The 25,812-nt window shown below is 39.0% G+C and overlaps 1 protein-coding gene across 2 annotated transcripts in view; it reads left to right on the forward strand.

Moving 5' to 3' along the window:
- Window positions 1-433: 433 nt before the first annotated feature.
- Window positions 434-25,812, forward strand: part of LOC149281348 (polyunsaturated fatty acid 5-lipoxygenase-like) — a 35,183-nt gene continuing 9,804 nt past the window's right edge. For both annotated transcript variants that reach the window (XM_089499362.1, XM_089499363.1), the window contains exons 1-11: window positions 434-583; window positions 11,809-12,007; window positions 13,027-13,108; window positions 13,546-13,668; window positions 14,580-14,686; window positions 15,208-15,380; window positions 15,890-16,036; window positions 17,692-17,895; window positions 20,979-21,065; window positions 23,223-23,401; window positions 25,517-25,638. In XM_089499362.1, coding sequence (XP_089355488.1) covers window positions 434-583; window positions 11,809-12,007; window positions 13,027-13,108; window positions 13,546-13,668; window positions 14,580-14,686; window positions 15,208-15,380; window positions 15,890-16,036; window positions 17,692-17,895; window positions 20,979-21,065; window positions 23,223-23,401; window positions 25,517-25,638 — 1,573 coding nt within the window. The remainder of the gene's footprint in view (window positions 584-11,808; window positions 12,008-13,026; window positions 13,109-13,545; window positions 13,669-14,579; window positions 14,687-15,207; window positions 15,381-15,889; window positions 16,037-17,691; window positions 17,896-20,978; window positions 21,066-23,222; window positions 23,402-25,516; window positions 25,639-25,812) is intronic.

Below are 25,812 nucleotides of genomic sequence, written 5' to 3' on the forward strand. Positions count from 1 at the left end.
ATGTCTGAAGACAACTGTGAGCTTGTGAAGAAAAAGCTGTTCCTTTTCATATCATATAAATGTATACTAAAAATAAAACTACCAAAAGTCTTTAAAATACCGGTTGTCTAATTTTTGTGTCTCCTAGAAACAAAAGAAAATAGTTTAAATAGTAAAACAACTGTAATAGTTCTCTATTGTTGCGTAATTATGCAGATAGCATCCTGGTTGAAAATATCCTTGCTAAACGTAGCCCTTTGTTTTCTAAGCAGAAACTCAAAAGGGGAACTATATAAACCTCAAGTTGCAATGGAAGAGGCAACAAAATCAAAAGGGGAGGGTTTCACAGTTGGTGGAGCTAAAGTAAAAAGCTTGCAGACCAGGCACTGTAATTACTTTTGGAGATCGGAGTCTCTGAGGAAAAATATAAAATTATATACCTCTCCAAGGTAGAATGCCTTCCTACATTGTGACTGTGGCTACAGGCAGCCAGTGGTTTGCAGGCACAGATGATTACATCTACATTACACTTATTGGGTCAAAAGGCTGCAGTGAGAAGAACCTGCTTGATAAACCATTCTACAATGATTTTGAAAGAGGAGCAGTAAGTACTTTTGTTCTAAAACAATATCGGGGTTACACAGAGAGATGTGTCGCAATAATAACCCCGTCTTGCAAACACAAGGTGGGAAAGTTGGAGGAGATAGGTGCTATGGAAAGTCTGGGCAATACCAGGCAACCTATTTTGTCCTTTCCATTTCCTCATAGAAATATAGAATTTGACTACAGGCAAGAACTATTCGCACAACTAGTCTGCACATTTTTCCTGCTCTCTAGACCTTAAACCTTATTTGATACTTAAGACAAGGGTCTTCTATTCAGGATAGCCATATGCCTCTTCCATTATTTTGTAAATGTTTTCATTATATTGACCCTTACCACTTCTTCTGGGAGGTTACTTATCTACCATCCACTCAGTAAATTAAAACTGCCTTAAATTACACCCAAGTTTCTGACCCTCATGTTTTAGACATGTGTTAATTTTTGCTTCTTTGAAATATACTTTGCTTTTGTTAAATCATTTCATGTATTGAAATATTTGGATTACATCCCTCTTTTTTTTCTTCTCTTAACTGTACATATTGAGATCCCTTAGTCTTTCCTAGTATTTTTATTCTATTCACCATTCTAGTAGACTTTTTCTTATCTCTCCTAGAAAGGTCAAAATCAATCAATGTTTGATTATTTTTAAATATGAGCTGGATACTTTTTTTTTTAGCAAAGAATATGTCGACATATAATGTGTTATAAGGAAATTATTCATTATAGGTTATATTGTTCAGTGTGGGGTTTTTGCTTTCTTTTGGTTCAACATTGAATTTGTGTCTTTAACATAAATTACTATATACAGTATGTCAGCAGATGATCGTGCATAGGTGAGTAGACATAAAAGATAAAGTTTCCTTGTCTGACGTCCACGTTCACTTTCACAGTCTCTCAGACTCTCACTCACTGTATCACTGTATTTCGTTCACTCTCTCATACTCTCTGAATGTCTACATACCTTCTCTGCCAACCACTTCAACTTTCGTGTCTCAAATCTTCTTGATATGCATCTTATTGTTCTCCTTTTCTTCTTTTTTTTCCTCTCTTCTTCATCCGCATCTCCACGGACATAACCTGGCGACCTTCCGCTGTTTTGGTGGAAGTTCACACATGGTTATTGTACTTCAAAATGCCAGAGCTTTCAGTGCCATCCTCTCCCTGATTTGCCAATCGGGGGAAAGGACGTCACTATAAGCTCCACCATTCTGGCTGAAGATTATATGCAGAGATGCAGAGATGCGGGTGAAGAGACAAAAGAGAAGAACAAGAAGATACAAGACATGAAAGTGTAAGTGATTGGCAAAAAAGGTAGGGAGAAATTCAGAGAGTGTGAGAGTGAAAGAGTCAGTGAATTCTGATGATCCGGATGAATCGATAAAATCTGCAAATTTCTTTAATTTTGCAATTTTTAGAATTCGGAATGCCCAAGTCTACCTTTAATATAATATTTACTCCCAAACCTCTCTCCTCCTGTCATCATTGACAGCATTTAGCATCTACCAGCAATGTCTAACCTGTATTATCTGAGAAAATAGATCCCTTACCCGTGAGACCTTTTTATAATGCTACAAAAAAAAAAATGGGTTGTAGTATCAATTCCTAAGATACACCACTAGTAATAAAGCCATTGCTTTATCCAAACACTATAATTTTTTATGGGTTCTCTATGAGGGATAGTGTCAAATGCCTAAATGAAATCTAAGAGGGCTTACCTGGGTCTATTATTTTAATTAAAAACAAAATATTTAGATTAGCTTGACAGTCCTTTAACATGGTTTTCTGGATCTACTGTCAATATTGACTGGTGAAATAGTAAGATCAGTTATTTTTTTATGGAAGTACAAATGCAATAAAGCTGCAGTACATTGAAGTACAACTGTAGGTTTGCAATATAAAAAAAAAAGTGCAGTAAAACTGCAGTACAGTGAAGTACAAATGCAGTAAAACTGCAGTAAATGTGCAGTAATACTGCAGTAAAAGTGCAGTATTGCAGTTTTTTCATGTCCAAAAAACTGCATTATTACTTCAGAAAAACTGCAGTAATTTTTCGTAAGGGATCCCTCCTCTATCTCTGCCTTCTCTTCCTGGCTTATGTATAAAGAGTTGTCAGAATTAGGGTTTGTTATAGGAAAGTAAGGGGGTTCCAGCTACTATTATTATTTATTGTTTTATATAGCGCCATCAAATTCTGTAGCGCTGTACAATGCGTGGACAGGACACAGCAAGTAGTATGTAACATAACAATTTGACTTACAGAGGCCCTGCTCAAACAAGCTTACAGTCTAGAGAGAGTTTGGTTGTATTACACAATTGGTAAAAGTGCCATTGTTAGGGATAGGCCAGCCACACTATTTAAAGTATTGCGGGAGAGGGACTAGGAAAGTTGAGCTAAAGGAATATGGGACGGCGTTAATGTGTAATGTTGTAAGCGCCCTTGAAGAAGTGGGACTTGAGGGATTTTTTGAAGGAATAAAGGCACGGAGAAAGGTGGATAGGCCGGGGGAGAGCATTCCAAAGGATAGGGGCAGCCCTGGAGAAATCTTGTAAGCGTGGATGAGAGCGGAGAGACCAATTAGGACTGTATTTAGAGATGAGTGAGGAACCGCTGTGAAGGGCTTTGAAAGTAAGAGTAAGAATTTTTAAATGAATCCTGAAGCGCACAGGCAGCCAGTGAAGAGACTGACAGATGGGGAGAGGTGTTAGTGAAGCGATGGGAAAGGAAGATAAGTCTGGCAGCAGCATTTATGGTGGATTGCAGAGGGGTGAGACAGATAAGAGGGAGACCAGCTAAAACAGAGTTACAATAATTAAGGCTGGAGATAATAAAAGCATGGACGAGAGCCTTTTTAGAGACAGACTGAATGTGGGGGGCGAACGACAGGTTGGAGTCAAGGGTGACACCAAGACAGCGGGCATGAGGAGACGGGGAGATGACAGCACCATTAACATTGAGGGAAACTGATCGGGGAATCTTAGCGTTGGAGGGAGGGAAGTTCGGTTTTGGAGAGATTGAGTTTCAGGAAACGTGCAGACATCGAGGTAGAGACAGAGGCGAGACAGTTAGTTACAGCTACTGACATATCTTAATCTAGGGGTAAATTCTACCAATCCATATGACATAACTAATGGGGTGAATATGTTTAGATTAGAAAATGAAGGGTTTAAAATTTCAATGCAGCCTGTGAAAGGCTAAAACACAGGGTTAGATTTGAGAATGAACAGATGTTTTGTAACACGTTATATTCTGTAAAATGCTATATTCTGCATTGGGATTTTTATATGCCTGTTTTTGTCATTATTTATCAATGTAAAATAATAGATGATATGATAGAAAGGTACTAAAAAGTAAGTTGTCCACAAATTACAGGTTTGGCTAGTAGCATAAATGGGCAACTGTCTTAATAAACCCTTTATCTTTAGGAACTTAAGTAATCTAAAATGCTTTTGATCAGACATCTTGTCTGTCTGTGATTCTGGAATCGCAGTACATCTGATGGTATATGGTAGGTGTCTGGTGCATGGTCCCATACATGCCTTTATGTTGGGGCTATATTGTGAAGAACAACTAAACTATGAATGTACTTTGTGCAGTAAACCACATATTGCAACCTTAAACATACATGATTACAAAAGCAAAAGTACTAGTTTATAGTTTTGGCCACTAGGATATCCGTGGACAAGCTCTTGTGAAATTGCCTTTTTGCTGGTTTTGAGCCATGTAGGAATTAAACTGCCAACTACAACATTAAAAAAAGATCACAGAGAAATTAATTTAGGATCAAATCAGAGTTATAATAACCCATAACAGAGTACTAGAGTTCAGGAATACAGGTATTATAAGCAGCCGCATAAGTAGAAAACACAGTGCATCAGTTCAAAAATTACCATCACCCCCTGACTTCACCAAGCAACATGTCCCACAGTGCCAGCTTTGACACCAAACAGTGTGTCAGTTCCAACTATATCCCCAAACAGTTTGTCAGTGTCAACTTTGTCTCATAACAGCTTGTCAGTGCCACCTTTGTCCTGAAACGGCTTCTCTGTGTCATTTTTGTCCCCAAGCAGCTTCTCTGTGCCATCTTAGCCCCCACACAGCCTACCTGTGCCATCTTTGTCTCTAGTTTGCCTGATACACTCTCTCTCTCTCTCCATGCAGACTGATCCAGCATGCAGGGAATTGATGTGATTTTATTTCCTGCATGCTGGATCAGACAGTGTGAATGGAAAGAGTGTGAGAGGTCATCCTCTTTTAATAGGGTGGCCTCAGGGGTCACCTAGACCTCCTAGAGTGACAGGCTCAGCTTCAGTTGCAACCCTTGCAACCATGATTGTTACCTCCTAGACTCTAAGATCATTTTTAAATGAAAACTAAACCTACATAGTATTAAAGGCAAGTAACACATTTCACAACACTTTGTGCAACCTTTTTATGAGATGTATGCAATATAAAAATATTACACACCGCTTGTCATCATACCTGCCATCATTTTTGACAGCATAGAGAAACATGTCTTACAGCAGTGTGGTTAGGGGTATGGTGAGGGCCTTACATGTATGTCACTTATGTTTAATAGCATGAAGTTATATAAAGCTTTTAGAAGAAAAACAATGAATATTATTTACATATTTTAATTAATTTAAAAAATCTGCAGTTTGTATGCACAGTATTTTCAGGGTCATTTTTAGTGTAATTATAGATGGCTCTGGAGAAAATGTTTTTAATAGATGTTATCTTTTCCAGAGCTCCTGGTGTAGTGTAATGATGGACACCTGTGCAGCCACCTGCACGGACATGCAGATTCTTCTTGGTCTGTGTGCAGCTTATCCAGACCTACTCTGCCCATCTTGCTAGCCCTCTTTTGCTCCTATGGGAAAATAATCATGCCATCTGGTCAGTATAGAAGGACTTTAGGAAGGGAATGTGTCTGCATTAGTTTATTGAACACTTTGAGTGACACTTTGGAACATATTTACAACTGTTTTTATCTTAGCAGAAGCTATACTCTAGTCCAATAAAGCACCTCATGACCCAAAGCCCAGGCCCTTTGTCAGTTTCCCCTTTTTCCCTTGTTTTATAGACAGCACTGAATATTGTGAATTTTAGTAAACTTGCATTATAAGGGGCCATCCCTGGCTAATTACTCTTACAGTAAGTATGTTGGGAATTGTAGAATAGAAGCTATTCGTGATATGTGATATCATGTAAATTCAGTCTACATATTGCTTTGTATTATAGGTAATTTATGAGGAAAAGGCAAAAAAAATCTACCCAGACACCACTATCCATAAAAAGTCTTGAAGTCTTGCATATCCAAAAATCTATGTGTGAAGCAAGCAATTGCACTTTACAACGTCACACTTGCACGGCCACTTAAAACACGTTTCATATTTGTCAGCACAGTCATGCGTATTAAAAATAACCAACACATTAAATTAATTTCCCATGAGGCTCAGCCAGGCATACTACTTCCATGATGCTGGATGAGCATCATGGGAAGTGCAGTTAACAGTAGACAAAGCTGCAGATGTGAAGTACAATTCCCATGATTCTCAGCCAGCCAGGTGTCCACCATGACTAGGCATCGTGGGAGTTGTAATTCACAACTAACACCCATCACATCATCTGCTGTTAACTACAGTTCATATGAGGCTCACCAAGACATACTGCTTTCATGATGCTGGCTGAGCATCAAGGGAACTGCAGTCAACAGTAAAGCTGCAGATGCTAGCTGTAAACTACAATTCCCATGATTCTCTGCCAGCAAGGTGTCCACCATGATGCTGGTTGAGCATTATTGGAAGAGTAGTCAACAGCAGCAGAGATTTATTTTTTAATAAAAAAAAAGCTAATGTTAGCCTCTCTCCCAGGACCCTTACACACTGCCTTTATACACACCTTCCCATAAACACACACACACATTGTTACAGGGTAACCGTACCCAAGGCTGGGTACCCCTGTTTGAGGGCTGAGGAATCACCAGTCAGTCCCTCATACGGATAGCACTCAGCTATCCACGGATCATCCAGACCACCATTCGTAGTAAACCAAGAAGAACTCTCTTTATTACAAACACACAGAATTTATATACAATCTCAATGCAATGTGCACCGAACCCAACCCCCAATCCCATCAGCCACATCCCATCACAAATCCCATTAGTATACAGGAGATGTATCAGGTGAGGGGATTACAGAATACAATGGGTTCCCCCACCTGTGTTATCCCCCCTGTAGTGCGGGTGCCGTCTGGGCAGACAGGGCTGTGTTGGCGGATTAAGAGCCCCAGCCAGATTATAGGATTGTGTCTTTGAAGGCTGGAGCTGAAGCCACATCAGTCTCTGGGCCGGTTACACAATAATACACAATATAAAATATTACCGGGTCATGGTATACGGAACCGGACAGAAAAGTGCTCCGTGACCCGGCTAAACTTCATATGACACATGAGCCAGCTAGCCTGGCCCTGTCACACACACATACACTGCCCTTACACACACACACATATACACGTACTCTGCCCTTACACACACACATATACACTTACACTGCCCTTACACAAACCTGCCTTTAAACACATATACACATACACTGTCCTTACACACACCTGCCTTTTCACACACATATACACATACACTGCCCTTACACACACAACTGCCTTTACACACACATATACACATACTATGTCCTTACTGTGACAAACCCTGCAGCACGAGGGCCATAAACATCACAGTTAGGGGTCTTAAGCACAGTCCTCTAGGGCAATCAGAGTCAGGAACACCAGTTTGGAACAAAACAGTGCTTTATTTTTAATTGCTCACACCCAAAAACCAAATCATAAAAACAAAACATAGCTCCCAATTGGAGCCCTGTCTAACTGAACTATGCTGGTCCACACTGACCAGCCTAATCACCCCCTATCTCAACCTCCCAACCAGACCCAGCTACGCCAGGCTCTGGAAAACCTCCCCCAGACAGCACACAAAATGTCCAGGCAGGTGATGCCTCACTTGGCTCAGGGATTGTCTTGTTCAGGGCCTCTCCTTGCCCTGGGAGTGCAGGGAACTTCCTCTTCCCCCAACAGTCTCTCTGAGTCTCAGGCTCCAGGGGTTTTTAATGCCCAGCACCTGTGCCTGACGCCGGCCCCATAGGAATCCTGGACCGGATCCTGCAGACTTCTTGCCTCCTGGAAAACCCGGCATGGAATTTCCACAAAATAGGGAAACGGAGCACTGGCCCACCCTGCTCTCCAATTGCTCCACCCCAGGGACCCATATGTGTAATCTGCATAGCAGCTGTACTCAGATGCCATGCTAATCATCTCCCTGGGGTTCACAGTCTCACATTACACACCAGCTTACAAATACATACACTGCTCTTACCCACACCTGCCCATACACACACACAAGCTTACAAACACACACATATATACACATACACTGCCCTTACACCCCTTTCTCACCATCTCTTCCTTCTTTCTCCATCCTTCATCCTCCATCCTGTGGTGGGAGCGCGAGGTCTGTCACTTCAAATGCAGAGCGCGGGGGTACGATGTCATATCCCCGCTCTCTGCATCATTTGCCGGTGGGTAGGGATTAGGGAGCAGAAGTGACAGACCTCGCGCTCCTTAATGTTGAGCTGACTAGAGGGAGATTGTGATCTCCCCAACCAGTCCTGCAGGCTGCAGCTGCTGATCAGGTGAGTACCGCTCTCGCCTCACCCTTCCTCCGCCCCTGCAAAGCAGGGTTAGGCGGGGCTGTTCCGCCCAAATCGGGATAGTTGGGGGGCATGCATGTGCTATTTAAGTAGGTATATTCACAATGAATGGAACAAAGCAATATGTGATCTGTAGATTTTTATATATGTTATTTATAATTGTGTTCCACTGGCAAATGAGAAGACATTTTTGGAACCTTGCATACATGCAAAATGAGTTAATATTCCTTCGAAAAACACCACATATGCAAATCTATAAATTAAAAATAAGGAAGTTCACGTAAATAGAATAAAAAGGGAAGCGTGAAACATTTATTTGTATATGGCCTTCCAAAAAAGCATAAAGAGGCTAGTATCAATACTAACCAAAATACTGTATTTTACATATGCTTCCAGAATGTGTTTTTACAAATATTTATATATGTTAAGGTGAACAAAGTATGAACTGATATTCACTGGATAAGAAGTACTTCCTGGCTATCTCTGGTATGTTTGTCTATTACCTTTATGTTCAGAGCAAAGGAAAATATAACCTTAAACCAAGATAAGCCAATTATTTAGTATGGGGTTATGTATAAAATGTTACTCTAATGAAAAATTGTAAGTGGTCTCGTCAACATAACAGATTTTTTATATTTACCGGACCTTTCCATTTGTTGCCAGTAGAATCCCAACAATACAACACCAGAATCCCCTTTAAAACACAAGCATTATTTTAAAAAAACTATCAAAACTATTTATTGACAGAGCTCACTAAGGTATTGCCCTAGGACCACAGAGGCCAGAGGGGCCCTGCAGCAATTGCCCCAGGGCTTTGACGTTCTGATGTCTATACATCTCACTTGTCCCATGAAGAGGCGATCAGGTAGGGTCATCACTTGGCATGACTTCTTAGTGTGCAGTGTCACTAAGAGAGGATGATTGCCGCATGGTGCAGGACCCGATTAGATCACTGCTCAATGAAGGAGTTGCAGGCTACAAGAGGAGGGAAGTGGAGGATGTTTGTATATGTGTGTGGACATATATGTGTGTGTGTATGTATATATATATATATATATATATATGTGTATGTATATTTGTATATGTATGTTTGTGTGTATATGCACTATATGGACAAAAGTATTGGGATACCTGACTATTGCACCAACAGGAACTTTGATGACATCGCATTCTAAAGACATATACAATATGTAGTTGGTCGCCCCTTTGCATCTATAACAGTTTCCACTCTTCTGGGATGGCTTTCCACAGAATTTGGAGTGGTTCACCCAGTAGAGCATTTGTGAGGTCAGACACTGATTTTGGGCAAGAAGGCCTGGCTCGCATTCTCTGTTCCATTTCATGCTAAATGTGTTTGATGGGGTTAAGGTCTCTTCCACACCAAACTTATCCAACCATGTCTTTATGGAACTTGTTTTTTGCACTTGGGCACAGTCAAGCTAGAATAGAAAAGGGCCTTCCCCAAATTGTTCCCACAAAGGTCGAAGCATAGCATTGTGCAAAATGTCTTGGTATGTCCCCTTGATAGCATCAGAAGCTGTTGTAGATGCAAAGGGGGGACCAACTACATATTAATACCTGAATGTCTGAATACTTTTGTCCATATAGTGTATGTAGGGGGCAGAATAGAGGATACAAAATGTAAAAGGCAGACAAATGTGATAAATGAAATAAGGGAAAGATGAAGTAAGCAAGTGACGTGCAAAGAAAAGTAAAAGAAATTGTCAAAGAGGAAGCAAAGAATACAACAGAAGGGAAAAGACCACAATAGACAGAAAGCAGAGAAACAAAGGTAAAAAAATTGTTGGCTAAAGCCAGGAAACTCAGGGATGGTGCCCTTTCTGTATAAATGCTCCGGGACCCAAAGCTGCGTAATCCAGACTTGTTCTAATTTTCTGGCAGCCTTAGATGATAAAGGCTTTTCTGCTGGAAATCATTATAAAGTGGTAGAATATTACAAAAATATCTGTGGCATGTTGGCACGCAAAACTCCCTCACATACACCCAAAAAGTAGGCACTATACGCACTACAGTTGGCAAGTACACACTGTATCCAAGCACTATATGACCCTTCAACAAACATGATATATGAATTGATACATGTTCATCAGTGGGCTATTAGTTAGATTCTTAATTTTTCATTAATACATTGGGCCTTTTTACTGAGTGTTTAAAGCCAACATATTATACAAATTACAATGCACAATTATTATTAGAAGTTCTTAAAAATAGCTTCAAATGTCTAAATTAAAACACTTACATAAAATGCAAAATAAATACAAATCTCTTTTTACAATGTGCTAGGTATTATTATTTACGATACTAGTCTTAGTTTCGATCTTTTGGGTTTTGTCTAAGGTCCTAACGCAAATTATCCAGTTGAAAACTGACCTATTAACAATACAATACAAAGCAGTCTTAATTATGTAAAAACCTGTATGATTTTCGTCATTATTGCATATTTTAGCACTGAAGGTTATAAGATCTATAACCAAAACCTAATATTACTAAAAGTAAACCTGAGAAACCAACACATCATTTTGTGTTCATTTTAGAATATTCATTAGATATCCAGGTAAAACTCAATGCCCTATGTGCAAAAGTAATCAACCCCCATACACATAAAACCCACTTACACTCCCTTTTGCTGATTTTAAGCAGTATTTTGTCTCTGAGTGGATCATTTACCGGTATATGCTTTTTTTTTTCTATGAGGTCATTTTTGGTACGAGAAGTTGGAAAACAAGGGATAGTAAGGGCAAAAATTATCTGTCAAATGCGTTTTGGACTATGGTCATTTAGCTTACCCCCTGTTTGTTAGAATTACTGTATGTAATGTGGTACATTTTGTCAAGACCATCTCCGATAACTGAATCTTTTGTTTTCCATCAAAACATAAAATATGATGTTTAATTACAGTTTGTTTCATTCAACCAAGCATAAAACTGTCAATTTTTTTTTTTTTTCTTCTAAAATATGTTAACAAATACTTTCTGTTAACTCTTGTTCCACATCCCTTTTTTCTTTCTGTTTAAGTGCCTAATTTCATTTGAATTTTGTTGATTTCTGAATTCTGCTTAATGTACTTTATAGAATTGATGTATACCAATCAAACCTCAAATTAGCTGTAAATTTACACTCAAAAAATTGCACTAAAATGGACATATTAACAAGGCAGTTTAAATATTTGTTTTCAAACATAGAAAAAAAAAATATTGATGGATATCTGGGTCCTCCAGCAAAATTCACTTTAGTTTACAAATCACAGACTAAATTCACATCAATGGACTACAGGTAATACATTGAGCTCAAGGAGCTCAAAACCAATAAAGGAGGAAAGGCATCAAAAATCCACCCTCTCAATAAATATTATAAAATGAGCATAAATATTAAAGTTGGCACATGTTGGGTTAATTTTGCTATGTAATGCAAAATGGTAGAGTTGACTGCTGCTTTCAGTACTGGATATCAGCTAGATACTGAATCTTTACCGATTTATGTTGAATATAGATTGATTCATATGATGTCACAGTATCTGAAGAAATCGGGGATATTCAACTTATTAAAATCGAGAAACATAAATATTGGTATAAAGATGACTGGTACTGTAGGTATATAACCGTAAAGACACCTGCAGGAGATTACATGGAATTCCCATGCTACCGATGGATCGTCAATGACAAGGAAATAGTTCTCCGTGAAGGAAAAGGTCAGTATTATGCAAATTTTTATACACTTTACTGGCATTTAAAGTATATCCAAAATAGCTGTCGTTAGTCTGACAATTATACAACAGTTTACTATCATTTAAAGAATAAGATGGGGAAAACCCTTAAAAATATTATTTGATTAAGTTACATTTATTTTCCTAAAAGTGACAGTTGAGTTTATTCACTGGGGAGAGTTGTGATTCCAATTCCCTTACGTCATCATTCATTATGAAGGGTCACTGGCAGTTTTCTACAGAAAGAGGGGCTATCCAGCCCTGTATATGGTATAGTTCAATGTGTAAAGAGTCGTTGAAGAAATCTCACTAATTTTACTATGCATTTATCAGGGCCAGACAAACTCTTCCTTCAGGAATTCTGGACTTTCATAAAACATATTAAAGTCACATAGTTAAAACCACAACTCTACCGCAATTAGCCTTCTTCCTTTCAATGTTAGATATTTGTTGCAGCAAAAGCATTTTAGATTAAGAAACAATTACATTGGAAAATTAAAAGATTTCAATCTATGATGACATCATAGCAAAAATATTGTATAGCCGAGGCTTATTATTAAAAGACTCAAGTGCTATATAATAGGATAAAAGAAGAAAACAGAAATAAAATATGAATTCAATTTAATTTGTGATATGTTCAATAACTTGTAAGATGAATCATCATTTATATGACAAAGACTTTCCATTACAAAGTACAACTCAACAGTTGCATTCATAGAGATATTTTCTCATGTGCAAAATAGGCTAGGTATGGACAAAAAAGCAAAAATGTCCTCCTTAGCACAAAACAGTAAAATATCTCTTTTTACTTTATAGTTCTCAAAAGATATGTTTTTGAAAAGTACCACAGACAATGTATAAAATCTGAAGTAGTTTTATGTTCATTTCTAAAGACAGCTAATGGCAATATATGTTTATGTGTTTTAAAGAAAAATATCATAATGTTGTTAAACATTTGACTTATGAACACTTACTTTTTTTTTCTATTACGTTTTCTTAAATAGCAAAACTGGTTCAAGATGATATAACTCAATTCCATAAGCAGCACAGAAAAAAAGAGCTAGAGGATAGACAAAAAATGTACAGGTACAGAATTTTTTTTTTACTGTTACATGGTGTTATAGAACAATGAACTTTCTTACAAGTATTAACAAAAGTACATTCACTTGAGGCTTATCAACCTCTGCAATATGACAAGATGTGAAAATGACCACATCTGACAGTATCACAAATGCATCCGTTTCATTCAGACAAAGGGGCAAATCACACTGTGGCCTAAAATCTTTAAAACGGACAGGATCAGGGGGGTAATTGCCCCATTGCCAGCCCTCCCTTGGTGCAACAGTTCCTCTTCATTTATTGAAATACTAATATAAAACCTCTTTCCTCTAGTCTTTTCTCCAAGGTATACACATTACTACATACATTTTAACACAAATCAATAAAATGTTTGCTCACAATTTATTTGTTATTTGTTCCATGATCGGTACAATATAGATGTATTTGCCTATTTCCCTCTGTAGATGGAAAGAATGGCATCCTGGTTTTCCGCTCAGCATTGATGCTCATTGTCATAGTGACTTACCACATGACATACAATTTGACAGCGAAAAAGGAGTTGATTTTATCTTAAATTATACCAAAGCGTAAGTAAAAAAAAATAAAAAATAAAAAAATAATATATATATATAATGGTGAAATTTGTAGAAGGGCTGGGGTCCATATGCTAGTCCATGTATATCGGGGCTATTTCTGAATGTTATAGATGATATGAATATATACCAGCATGAATATCTAGATCATCTGTGGCTTTTTAGGTATGCCTGCTCATAATTCACAACCATCCTCTTTTAGTAGACATAGTCACCCTTTGGGACACATATCTCCATCCCTCATTCTTTCCCTAATATTTTTGTAGGTGCTAAGAATACTTAGTAGGTATAAGTGTATCACACTGAACATTTAGACAGAGATTAGGTTTTTGTCTCTATTAATCTTTCTTTTTAAGAGAATTTTGGAGTGTGGGGCATATCCAACATTTTACCCCACCCAACTCACACACAATGTTTTCATTGGCATGCATATTCTCAGCAAATGTTCCAAGGGAGACAAAGCCGTTTCTGTCTTACTACATTTTTAAATATTCTAGATAATGTATACTACATTTTCTAGTTGGAAAATTGTTGTGCTTATCAGGCAGAAAGTAAAATGCTGCATTGTTGATGTAGGTCTTAAAAGATATGGCAAAGTCTATCTTTCATTCTTACATGCAAATGTTCTTTAGCCTTCCATTGCAAATAATAATTAACTGGTTGACCTAATAAAATTCAAATATTTACATTTTTAATCAATAACTAGTTTATATAACCAAAACCCTGTTTAATGTCCTTGGGTTTAGAGATGGTAAATATACATAAAAAACAAATCTTGTATTAAAGCAATGAATTGTTGCATTGTATTTTTTGCAATGAAGAAAAAACATAAAATGTTATGAAACATATGTACAATTTTCAGAATAGATTTGTGTATATGATTTCACATATATCTCCCTTTGCAGGATGGAAAATCTCTTTGTCAATAGTTTTATGCACATGTTCCAATCCTCATGGAGTGATTTTGCTGATTTTGAAAGAATTTTTGTCAGAATTAGTAACACAATATCAGGTACGACTCAATTCTATTTCTCATGTTTATGTATGTTATTGAAAATCAGCATGTTACATTTAGCATCTCAGAGGTTAGCCTGTGATAAATGTGGGGTTAATTTACAGTAACCTGTAAGACTGTGAAGGGCTTTTAATGTTAATAACTTTTAGGGACTTGGATCTTCGTGTGTTCCTATTTGTGGGACGCTTATGAAGCACATGGAGGGGGGCTACCTCAGCTGCAGTAGCTGGTAACCAATGCTCAACTTTGAACAATGGGAATTCACTGAAATTGTTCCAAGGGTGTGAACTCCAGAATTAAATATGTAATTATTTAATTCTCCTCATTCTTTTGTTTAATGTGACAACCTGTATCTTTTCGTAAAGCATTCCAAACACTTGAGATGTTCCAAAAGGGCATTGCTTCTGTAGACTGTTGCATGGTAGGGGGCAAGACCACCACACACACACACACATCGGCCCTGACTGTGGACATTCATTGCATTCATTTTTAAAAGTAAAACAATATTTTTCTTGCAGAGTATGTCATGAAACATTGGCAGGAGGACTTCATGTTCGGATACCAGTTTCTCAATGGCTGCAATCCAGTGTTAATTAGGAAGTGCAAGGAAATACCAGCAAATTTTCCAGTTACAAATGAAATGGTAGAATGCAGTCTGGAAAGGAAACTAACGCTTGAAAAAGAAATGGAGGTATATGTGGAAAGACTTAACACATGAGCTGTGATTGCCTTTTCCTTTTTTAACCTTATTTGCCTGTTCTGTGAGGGGTGAATGTTCTGAAACAAAATCTGACACTTTAAAAATGGTTAATACAAAATATACTGGGCTGTCACTACCAGTAGGAGGAGCAGGTAAATGTATTTTGGCTTACCTTGTGGGATTAATAGGAGGGTGATGGAAGCAAATGGTGCTCCATCCAGGACACTCTTTTCCTCCTCATGAAGATGTATTATGATCATGTCTTCTGTTCAATGCCTATACAAGATCCTAACAGTGGGTGACAAAAAAACCAAAAAAAACCCAGCAGCTTTATTTGTTAACACCTTAATCTCGCACTTACGGGACTCACGCTCATTCATAGAGTATTAGAGTTTCATACAACACATAATGCTTATTTTTTATGCTTTAATTTGTTTCTTGTAGTTACAAATACAATTTAAACATTTTAATTTGCTTTCTTGTCTTCTTCATTTTGACAGCTGGGTAACATCTTCATTGTGGATTTTTACCTTCTTGATGGAATCTCTGCAAACAAAACTGATCCTTGCACCATCCAATACATAGCAGCTCCCATCTGCTTATTATACAAAAACCTTGAAAGTAAAATTGTCCCAATTGCTATACAGGTATATTTAAAATATAAGAATTATATAAAATTATATAAAATTATAATATAAAAATCAATATAAATTCACATCTCAATGTTTATTTGCAAAAGAAGGAGCTGGCAGGGAGTTTGCTGGAGAGATGCAATTCAAATAGCTTAACCTATTATGCATTATAAAGGACAAAAGATATCCTGCAATGGCTTTGTCCTTGCACCATAGAGATTCAGCAAAGCTCTTCTTTCTGCTGACTTTAACTGGGGTTGGGCCTTCATTGTGTATAGTGAAAATGAGTTGAAACCTTGAACTCTCCAAACACTCCAACCAACTTCCAACACAGTGAAGACACCCCGCAGCATGTACAGTATCTCACAAAATGGTCTGGGCCTGCATGAGTGCTGCCGGCACTGGTGAGCTACAGTTCATTGAGGGAACCATGAATGTCAACATATACTTTGACATACTGAAGCAGAGCATGATCCCCTCCCTTTGGAGACTGGGCCGCAGGGCAGTATTCCAACATGATAACGACCCCAAATACACCTCCAAGAGGATCACTGCCCTGCTAAAGAAGCTGAGGGTAAAGGTGATGGACTGGGCAAGAATGTCTCGAGACCTAAACCCTATTGAGCATCTGTGGGGCATCCTCAAACGGAAGGTGGGGGAGCTCAAGGTCTCTAACATCCACCAGCTCCGTGATGTCGTCATGGAGGAGTGGAAGAGGAACCCAGTGGCCAGAGCCGGCCCAAGACATAATGCCGCCTGGGGCGAAGTTTAAATTGCGCCCGCCAACGCCAGGGGTCATTATCTACCCTTCCTCTCCCTCCCTCCCTATTATATACCCTTCCTCTATCTCCCTCCCCCCCTATTATCTACCCTCCACCCCTATTATCTACCCTCCCCCCCTTTGTACTTCACTTACCTTTCAGCAGTCCTACGGCGAGTCTCCTTGCTCTGCCACGGTGCGCGCTGCTTTACTGCTGAGCGCCGGTAATGACGTCATATTCCGGGGCTCAGCATTAGAAGCCGGCACCGAGACCGAGCTAGAGGGCTCCGCTTTAAAAAAAATAAAGCCTGGGGGCAATTGCCCCACTCTGCTCCATGGTAAGGCCGGCCCTGCCAGTGGCAACCTGTGAGGCTCTGGTGAACTCCATGCCAAAGAGGCTTACGGCAGTGCTGGAAAATAATGGTGGCCACACAAAATGTTGACACTTTGGGCCCAATTTGGACATTTCTACTTAGGGGTGTACTCACTTTTGTTGCCAAGGTTTAGACATTAATGGCTGTGTGTTGACAGTAAATTTACACTGTTATACAGGCCGTACACTCACTGCTTTACATTGTAGCAGAGTGTAATTTCTTCAGTGTTGTCACATAAAAAGATATACCATAGACATTACGAAGATGCAAAGAGCTTGAATGAAACAATGTGTACTTGTTTAACTTAAAATATTACAGACTTTATTTTGCAAGCTACCAGGCCTCACATACAAATACAGTAATGCAGAATCATTAAGATCATGAGGCTACAAATCCTAAGGTTTTCTGTTTTTGGTGCATGCTGATTCCCTCTCTTAGTATTTTCTCCATTCTTTGTCTTTAGTTTGGTATTATTACTGCCATTATTACCTTCTGCCATTATTACCTTAAGAGTAACCGACCTTTATATTTTGTAGTTGAATCAAGTGCCTGGACCTGATAATCCAATATTCCTGCCATCAGACTCCCATTACGACTGGTTGTTAGCCAAAATATGGGTGCGTTCATCTGATTTCCATGTTCACCAAACTATAAGCCATCTCCTCCGGTCTCATTTACTTTCAGAGGTTTTTGCAATTGCTATGTTCCGTCAGCTGCCAGCAGTTCACCCTATTTTTAAGGTAAGCTTCTTCATTCAGATGTTACTATTTAGAAAAAATATGCAATTTATATTTAAGTGTGTTCCCGCTAATGTCAAGACTATCCTCATTAGCAAATAAAAAAACTTAGCTTGCCTACATTTGACTGTGGAAGAGTCACATGTATGCAAGTTGATGAAAATAATTTGGATTCCCAGCAGGCTGTGAGGTGATTATTATTATTATTATTATTTTATATAGGGCCATCAGATTCTGCAGGAAACATAATAAATAGTTGGGTCCACTATTAACAACTTGTAGGGTATGATCACTTCCTCTTTTCTCCTACCTTCTGTAGGATGAGTTGTAATTAAATTAACCTGCTATTATACATATTATATATCTCTCATCCCTACCCTCTGCTCAGAGGACTGGGGAGGTCAAAAGTTACTCTAAAACTATAACTCTGTGGATGGCACGGATGCATTGTTGTGCCACTCCATCACCTACCCATCTTTTTCCCTATGGCACCATTGACTTCCAGCCCATGCCCATTGAGCCAATGGGGTTAAAAGTAGACTTCGTGTCTACTTTTCGTCTTCGTGCTCGTCTTCGGGGGGAAAAAAATCTTCGTATACCACGAATATTCGCCTGTTCCTGTCTTCTCTTCGGGCGAATATTCATGGACATTCTTCGTGTTCGTTTTTTCTTAGTTTTTTCCGGTTAAGGGGTTAATACGGGGTTAACGCGTACTGCAGCAGCTCTGGCGCCAGGAGTTTAAATGTCTGTATAAGCAACTCTATTGGTCGTCAGCAGGGGGCTCGTCTGCCATTGGTTGTGACTTACCCGGAAGATCCCACTGGTCTCCCTGTTCTATCAGTTAAATGTCTGTACGAGCGACCAATAAAGTCGTTTATACGGACATTTAATTGATAGAACAGGGAGGCCAGTGGGATGTGCCGGGTAAGTTGCAGCATTGGGGTTTTAAAAGTCTGTACGAGCGCCTCTGTTGGTCGCTCGTACAGACTTTTAAAACCCCAACGCTGCAACTTACCCGGCACATCCCACTGGTCTCCCTGTTCTATCAGTTAAATGTCCGTACGAGCGACCAATAAAGTCGTTCGTACGGACATTTAACTGATAGAACAGGAAGACCAGTGGGATGGACCGGGTAAGTTGCAGCGTTGGGGTTTTAAAAGTCTGTATGAGTCTGTACAATAGGCTCATTCGCACTGCCCTGTAACCCGTGACGGCGAACCTGCGGATTTCCACTTCCGTGAACTGCCGCGATGCCAAGGTAAGTTAGAAGGGGAAGGGACCGGGGAGAGTGGTAGACGAAGACGATCACGAAGATCTTCGTGGTGTGTGTCTTCGTCTTCCCCTACGTTTTACCGCCGCTGTCTTCTCTTCGGGGTGTCTTCGGAATGAACACGAAAACGCACTCTTCGTGTTCGTTTTCATGTTCACCTGAAGATGAATGCACAAGTTTAGTTAAAAGCATTAAAAACTATTTGTTAGGGTTATGGATTCTGTGCTATGCATCTCTCTCTTCCTATATCACTGGTCTGCGGGATGTACTTGGTATTGTAAAAAAAATAAAAACATACTAAAAAAATGTCCCACAGGTAGGGAATGAGGTCCTTCGAGGTGGACACTGAAAATTATTTTATTGGTGTGGGGGGCACCTGTAATGTCACAATCTCTGATCCCTGCATGGTATTTTTTTAACCAGCATGGATGCCAGCTGATCTCACCACTTTGCCATGTGCAGTGGGGCATTGCGAAATTAAGTAAACCTGTAGGTGGTACATTACCCATATATATGACCCTTGCCTTGATCCCCATGCTCAGATTTATGGGAGGCTAAAAAAAAGCAAAATATCCCTTACCCCGTCCTCTTCCTGGTTGGATGGGGGTGTTAACATTAAGTAACAGCCCTTTACTGGTATCTTTGCCCCACAATGTGCCTACTGGGGTGATGGATGTTAAAATCACTAAAACACTGTCCACCATCTTCATCAAAGGGTGAACATTTGTGGGGAAGAAAGGGTTACCACTTACCTTTCCAGGGACTCTCCAGTGATAAAAAAATAAAAAGATACTTGACTCAAAAGGAAAAACCAATGCCAAGAAAAAAAAATTGATTGTAAGATGGCTTGGGAACATGCATATATATTTTTATATATATATTCTTATATACCAGTGGCACAGCAGTGCTCAGGATTAAGGATGCAATGCACATGACACCAGTGCCCATGACAAGGCTCATAGAAGTAATTGTTGCTTATGAGAACCCTCCAGGTTTTGCCCAGAGACTCTGAGCCACTATGTAAAAAACTGTGGGTTGCGGGAGTGACGCTGCAGCATTAAAAGTAGCTTGTGTCCCGCAACATTGGGGGTACGTCTACTGACATCAGTGGGACTGCCTGCAACAGTAGCGAGACCGCACATGGGGGCAGTAGAACCACCTACTGACATCCCAAAAAAATCACATGACTGACAACCATGGCAGATTTCAGATTGGAGCAAAATAAAAACATTGTATATAATGCTAATATACATTGCTGTATAAAGCACTATATTTTCTGAGGAAAGAGTAAAACACGTTTTTCCATGAGACTTTTCCTTTAAGTATTTGCTTTTTAATGGTTTCTGAGCCTGAATACTACTATTCACGTAGACTATGCTACAATATAAGATTACCTCAAAATCTACAGATCTCTATAAACGATTTGGGTTGTGCACACTTCCACTTGCTCATTAAAGGAATAATCATCATTTTTTTACATCTTTATCTGTAATGTTCCCTTTCACTCACTGTATGTGCTGTTTCCATCACAAATGCTGTACTTTGTATAAAGCTTTCCCACTTTCTAACTTCACAGTAGCGAACCAACAGGATATACTTGCAATCAACTGAAACACATATATATATATAGGAGTTCCTTCATTGTGCTCACACAGGCCTTGGCTACTATATTACTTATTCACATGGCGTTGCCATTTTTTGTCACAGACTCTTTAAATGTTTATGTGACCTTACTTTTTAACTATGATGTAACTTTTTACTTGTGCAGTATTTCCTTAAAATACATCTGATATTTTTATTTTGTTGTTTATTATAGCTCCTGATACCTCATGTGCGATTCACCATAGCAATCAACACAAAAGCTCGTGAACAGCTCATTTGTGAATGTGGTCTGTTTGACAAGGTTTGAAACATTTAATTGTTAAGCAAGTATGGTCTGTACGAAAGGGGCAATTTGTCATATGCGATCATCATATGTATGTACAGTTAGAAGTGGCTTAACAGTGTCCTTGTTGCCCATAACAACCACACAATAACCTGTAACATTGCAAGCATGTCAGTCTGGGCAAATAAAAAGAATGCATTAATGAGGACATTCATTCCATTCATTCACAAACACTTGGCAAATGTTCATTATTCATTATATTTTCTTGTTTTTGTTCATTTTTGGAAACTAACTTAGAAGACCCTTATGTCCATGGGCATATGAACCCCTAAAATCTGGGGGGGATAGCATTTTCCCCCATCAGATACCCCCTTCTTTCTCTCCATCAGATACCTCTTTCCTCACTATCCTCTAACCCACTTTCTCCCCATCTCTTTTTTGGCACAAAGTAATTATAAATAAATGATATGCATATTTATATTATTGTACAATAATATATAACTTAAAAACTGGTTAAAATAATGTACATTTAATACATTAAGTATAGGAAAAAACAGCTAATCTTTGTAACAAAAACATTTTTTTAAATATTGAAAAATTTGACCCTAGGCAAGCATTTTCTCCGAGCTCCCTCTTTATTTCAATAATCTTACTACCCCGCCTTTCTTACTATCTATCCCCCCTTTCTCACTATCTACCCCCTCTCCTCCTTCTCACTATTTACCCCCTCTCACTTCCTCCCTTTCTACAGCCCTGGAGGGGATTGCTTCATTATCTGCCCCCCCGTCCTGCATGATTGCCTGGTGGGGGGCCGCTTATGTCCCTATCTCTTTTCCGTGTCAGTTCATTTAGCGTGACTCCTTCACACTGTAGTTAAAAAATACAGAATGGTTATTCTATACAAACATGTATAGAACATACAAATTCAATACCCCAGACTCAAAGAACAACTGTCCGCAGCCAAAATGTAAGCGCTATGCAACCATATCAAGTAATCACACCACACTATGAGAACGGCCAATCCACTTAACCACCAATTAGATGCAAGGAAAAATTACAGATGGTATTGGAGACACACAGCAAATGTTGATTACAGCCAATCCTGAGATGGGAATCTTACAGTAAGAATATCTCTGTGCTGGTAAATGAGCCCCAGACACCCTGGGGTGAAAGGGGTGGAACCTGAAGTAGGTGGAGTCACACAACTCCACACAACCATGTCTGTTTTAGGCTCCACCTCTTTGTGTCCTGGAACACCTGGAGCAAAAGCTTGTGTGCATTCTTTAGTTATTGTCGTTAGAACATGATGTTTCTCATTTAACTCTTCCAACAGCAATCTCTACTGAACATGGGAAATGTTACCAGGAAGAAAACCTGCACATACTCAGTAGTACCGTATTTGCTTGATTATAAGACGACCCTGATTATAAGACGACCCCCCAAAATCTGAATATTAATTTAGAAAAAGACTGAATATAAAACCCTATAGGAAAGAAAGTTTTACTAGTAAATGTTAATTCGTGTAAACTATGTAAACTATTTTTTTTTTAATACAAGCTATGATTGAGAAAAATATTTTCTCCTCTCTGACAGCCGGGGAAGGTCTGCGCAATGGACGCAGACAACACCCCGCTGCTAACGGAACCTCCTTATGGCTGCAGCGGAAGTTGCCTACGCAGATCGCGTAGACGTCTACCCGCTGCCCCGACTACACACCAGGGAGTCAGAAGCACCGGTAAGTTTGGGGGGGGGGTTACCAGACAGGAGGATCCAGGTCCCCTGCAGCGCTGCAGGGGATCTGGATCTTACTCTCATAGTCAAACCTATTTAAGGGCTGATTATAAGACGACCCCGATTATAAGATGAGGGTGTTTTTATGAGCATTTGCTCTGAAAAAAACCTCGTCTTATAATCGAGCAAATACGGTACTTCCATTAAGGTCAAAGGAAGCTGAGCCCCCACTGAAATCAGTGGCAGCGACAGCAGTCAATTAGTAAAACATGCGTGTTCAGATAACATACATATGATTTCAATGAAGTCTTGAACTCCAATGACTAATATGAAAACAAGGCTGGGGTGTTTGTATATTATATCTGTGATTACTTCATGTAATTTTTTATGGATCATTTTCTAAATGCAGGTTTTTTTTTTTTCGTTTTTTTTTTATCCAACCAGGCAAATGCCACAGGGGGTGGAGGACATGTGCAACTGCTTTTACGAGCCATGAAGGAGTTAACATACCAATCACTTTGCTTTCCAGAAGGGATAAAAATGAGGAGGATGGAAAGCCAGGAAGAAATTCCATATTATTTTTATAGGGATGATGGCATCAAAGTCTGGGAAGCAATACTAAGGTAAGATAAATCTGTGTTGGAGTTTGTGACATGGTTAATGCAAAGGGAGTGGGAGTGAGCCTGGTGTCACAAGGATCGGAATCAGGCAGAGGCATACAATAAAGGCTAAACCAGGCTGTCTGTGCCAATCCCCATTAAATAACATAGATTGAGTGAGTGTATCTCTGATTGGTTTCCCTTCTTATAGCATAACATTGAGAATGTAGGTACTGCTCTCATGTAGCTCTGCTTTCCTGGTCCTCATTTAACCAACATTTAACCACCTTCACTTACTTCTGAATGACATTATATACCCATTTCCTGCCATTCAGCTTACATTTCTTGTAAACCCACCCCTGATATGGCTCATCGATTAAGGACAGAGTTGCCCAAGACCAACAGAAGGAAAGATCAGAAAAGGGCTGTAGACCTAGAAGCAGCAAGGGCGGAAAATGAGAACGGGAGACTCTGTTTTTCAAGTATATTAAGAATGAGATAGAGCTGGAAAATCAAGCTCAGCAATCCCATGCTAGCTTTTCTCAGTGACTGTACAAAAGAGTCCTAAGGTGAGGCAGTCAAGCCTGAGCCATTTTGTTTGGTCCTAGAGATAAGGGAATGTCAGGCCAAGGACAACTGCCCTTTATGCCCTCTCTTAATTATGCTCCTTTGAGGATATATTGTCCTAGCAAGGGTTTGTAATAGCTGTTGGTGAAATATGCTGGGGATGAAATATGAATAAGGTTCAGAGGCAAGGGACAGCTGCAATAAAAAATGTTGTATGTGTGTGACTTAAAAAATTAAAGACATGGTGGAAGGCTGGAGACTGCTGTCATTGCATAGCGTACCGAATGAAATACTAGCTTGACTGTTTGTAAAAATGATGATTCTATTCCACCACTGATTTCGGAATTCTAGTCTCATAGTTCATTTCAGAGAAACTGCCACTTTGACTCTTCTTAGTATAAAGTATGCACTGCTCCCTTTATCATCCTAACTTGCTTGGAAGCTCCTGTACCATCTAGGGAAGTCATTAAGTTTACTTTTCTATCTTGGGAGTTACTATAAAGATACTCTTTAGAATATCATTTCTATTTAACTATGCATACCCCTTGGTGTAGTAACCAGTGCCATCACAAAGCAATTACTGGGGTAACTCTCCAGTTATTGTAGAAGTACATATGATGTTTGATGAATGTGAAAAACATAATATGGATTTTAGGTTAAAATCCGTTGGTCATTCCTATCTTCCTTCTACTCAAAAATAAATTGATAAAATGCATCATGTATTTTGCAAGCTGCAAGAAGGTGGCATCTGAAATATTTGCATATACATTTTAAGATAGTATTAAAAATAATATTTTACTTTTTTGGCCAAAATTTCAGTACTAAATAATGAGATTGGTTTAGCTTTTCTATTTGACACGATTCAAGTTCCCCCAGACAGATTTTGTCATTTTCCTGCTTAGTGTCAGTATGTGTCAAATTTGTATTGCCCAATAACACTCTCTGAAAAGCAATTTAACAGACGTCTTGCATGTACAGTGGAAAAAGCAAGACATCCGCTGCAGCTATGGGATGTGGCTGCCGAGCGACTCACGAGCATACTACCCAATAGGACTACCCAATGGACTCTGCTACCACTTATAATGAACATGTTTAGCTTCTGGGGTCCAATTTGCTAATCGTGTGTCACATACATATTTGGCATTAAAAGGGTTAAAGGAATGATTCCCATTTAAACCACATCACCAAAAATATCACAAAAACACTGAAAAAATAGAATGTTTTAATAGATGATAAAAACAATGTATCAATTATTTTTAGGTTGTATGGATTTAAATTTAATTTCTATTAAAACATACAAACACAGACGTAGATAACGTCTTATCTTAACCATCCAGACCTCCTGATATAAAGACTCAAACATTATCCAGTCCTTGGTCTTAGATTCAGGATAGCCTTATTCCTATGCAATGCATATTCTTGCATTTTATTGACCTCTACCACTTCTGCTTGGGAGGCTTCTTCCACCATTAAAGGCTCTTACATGCTGAAATATGTTCTCTACTAGCTGTATAGATGGACTTACAAAAATGACATTGGTACTTATGTAAAATTGTGTTTATTATTTTGTAGGTTTGTTGGTGACGTGGTAGACATCTATTACAACAATGATGAAACTGTGTGTGAGGACATTGAACTTCAAGCATTTGTGAAAGATGTTTATGTTTATGGACTTCGGGACAATGAAGCTTCAGGTACAAAAGTAAAGTCTTTTAATTGAGTTTTGCAAGAACCAAAGAAATACAGTAAGTAACAAATATGGTGTGGCCCCAGATTTGTCTCCCCTGTCAGTTCCTGGAGATATCATCAATAATTAACAATGGTTAAAACTCTGCTCCCACCCCCACAACATCATGTCTGTCCAACAA

Source organism: Sceloporus occidentalis, unplaced genomic scaffold, assembly GCF_023333645.1.
Source record: "Sceloporus occidentalis isolate IW3139 unplaced genomic scaffold, rSceOcc1.0.p SCAF_134, whole genome shotgun sequence".
In the NCBI taxonomy this organism is placed as follows: domain Eukaryota; kingdom Metazoa; phylum Chordata; class Lepidosauria; order Squamata; family Phrynosomatidae; genus Sceloporus; species Sceloporus occidentalis.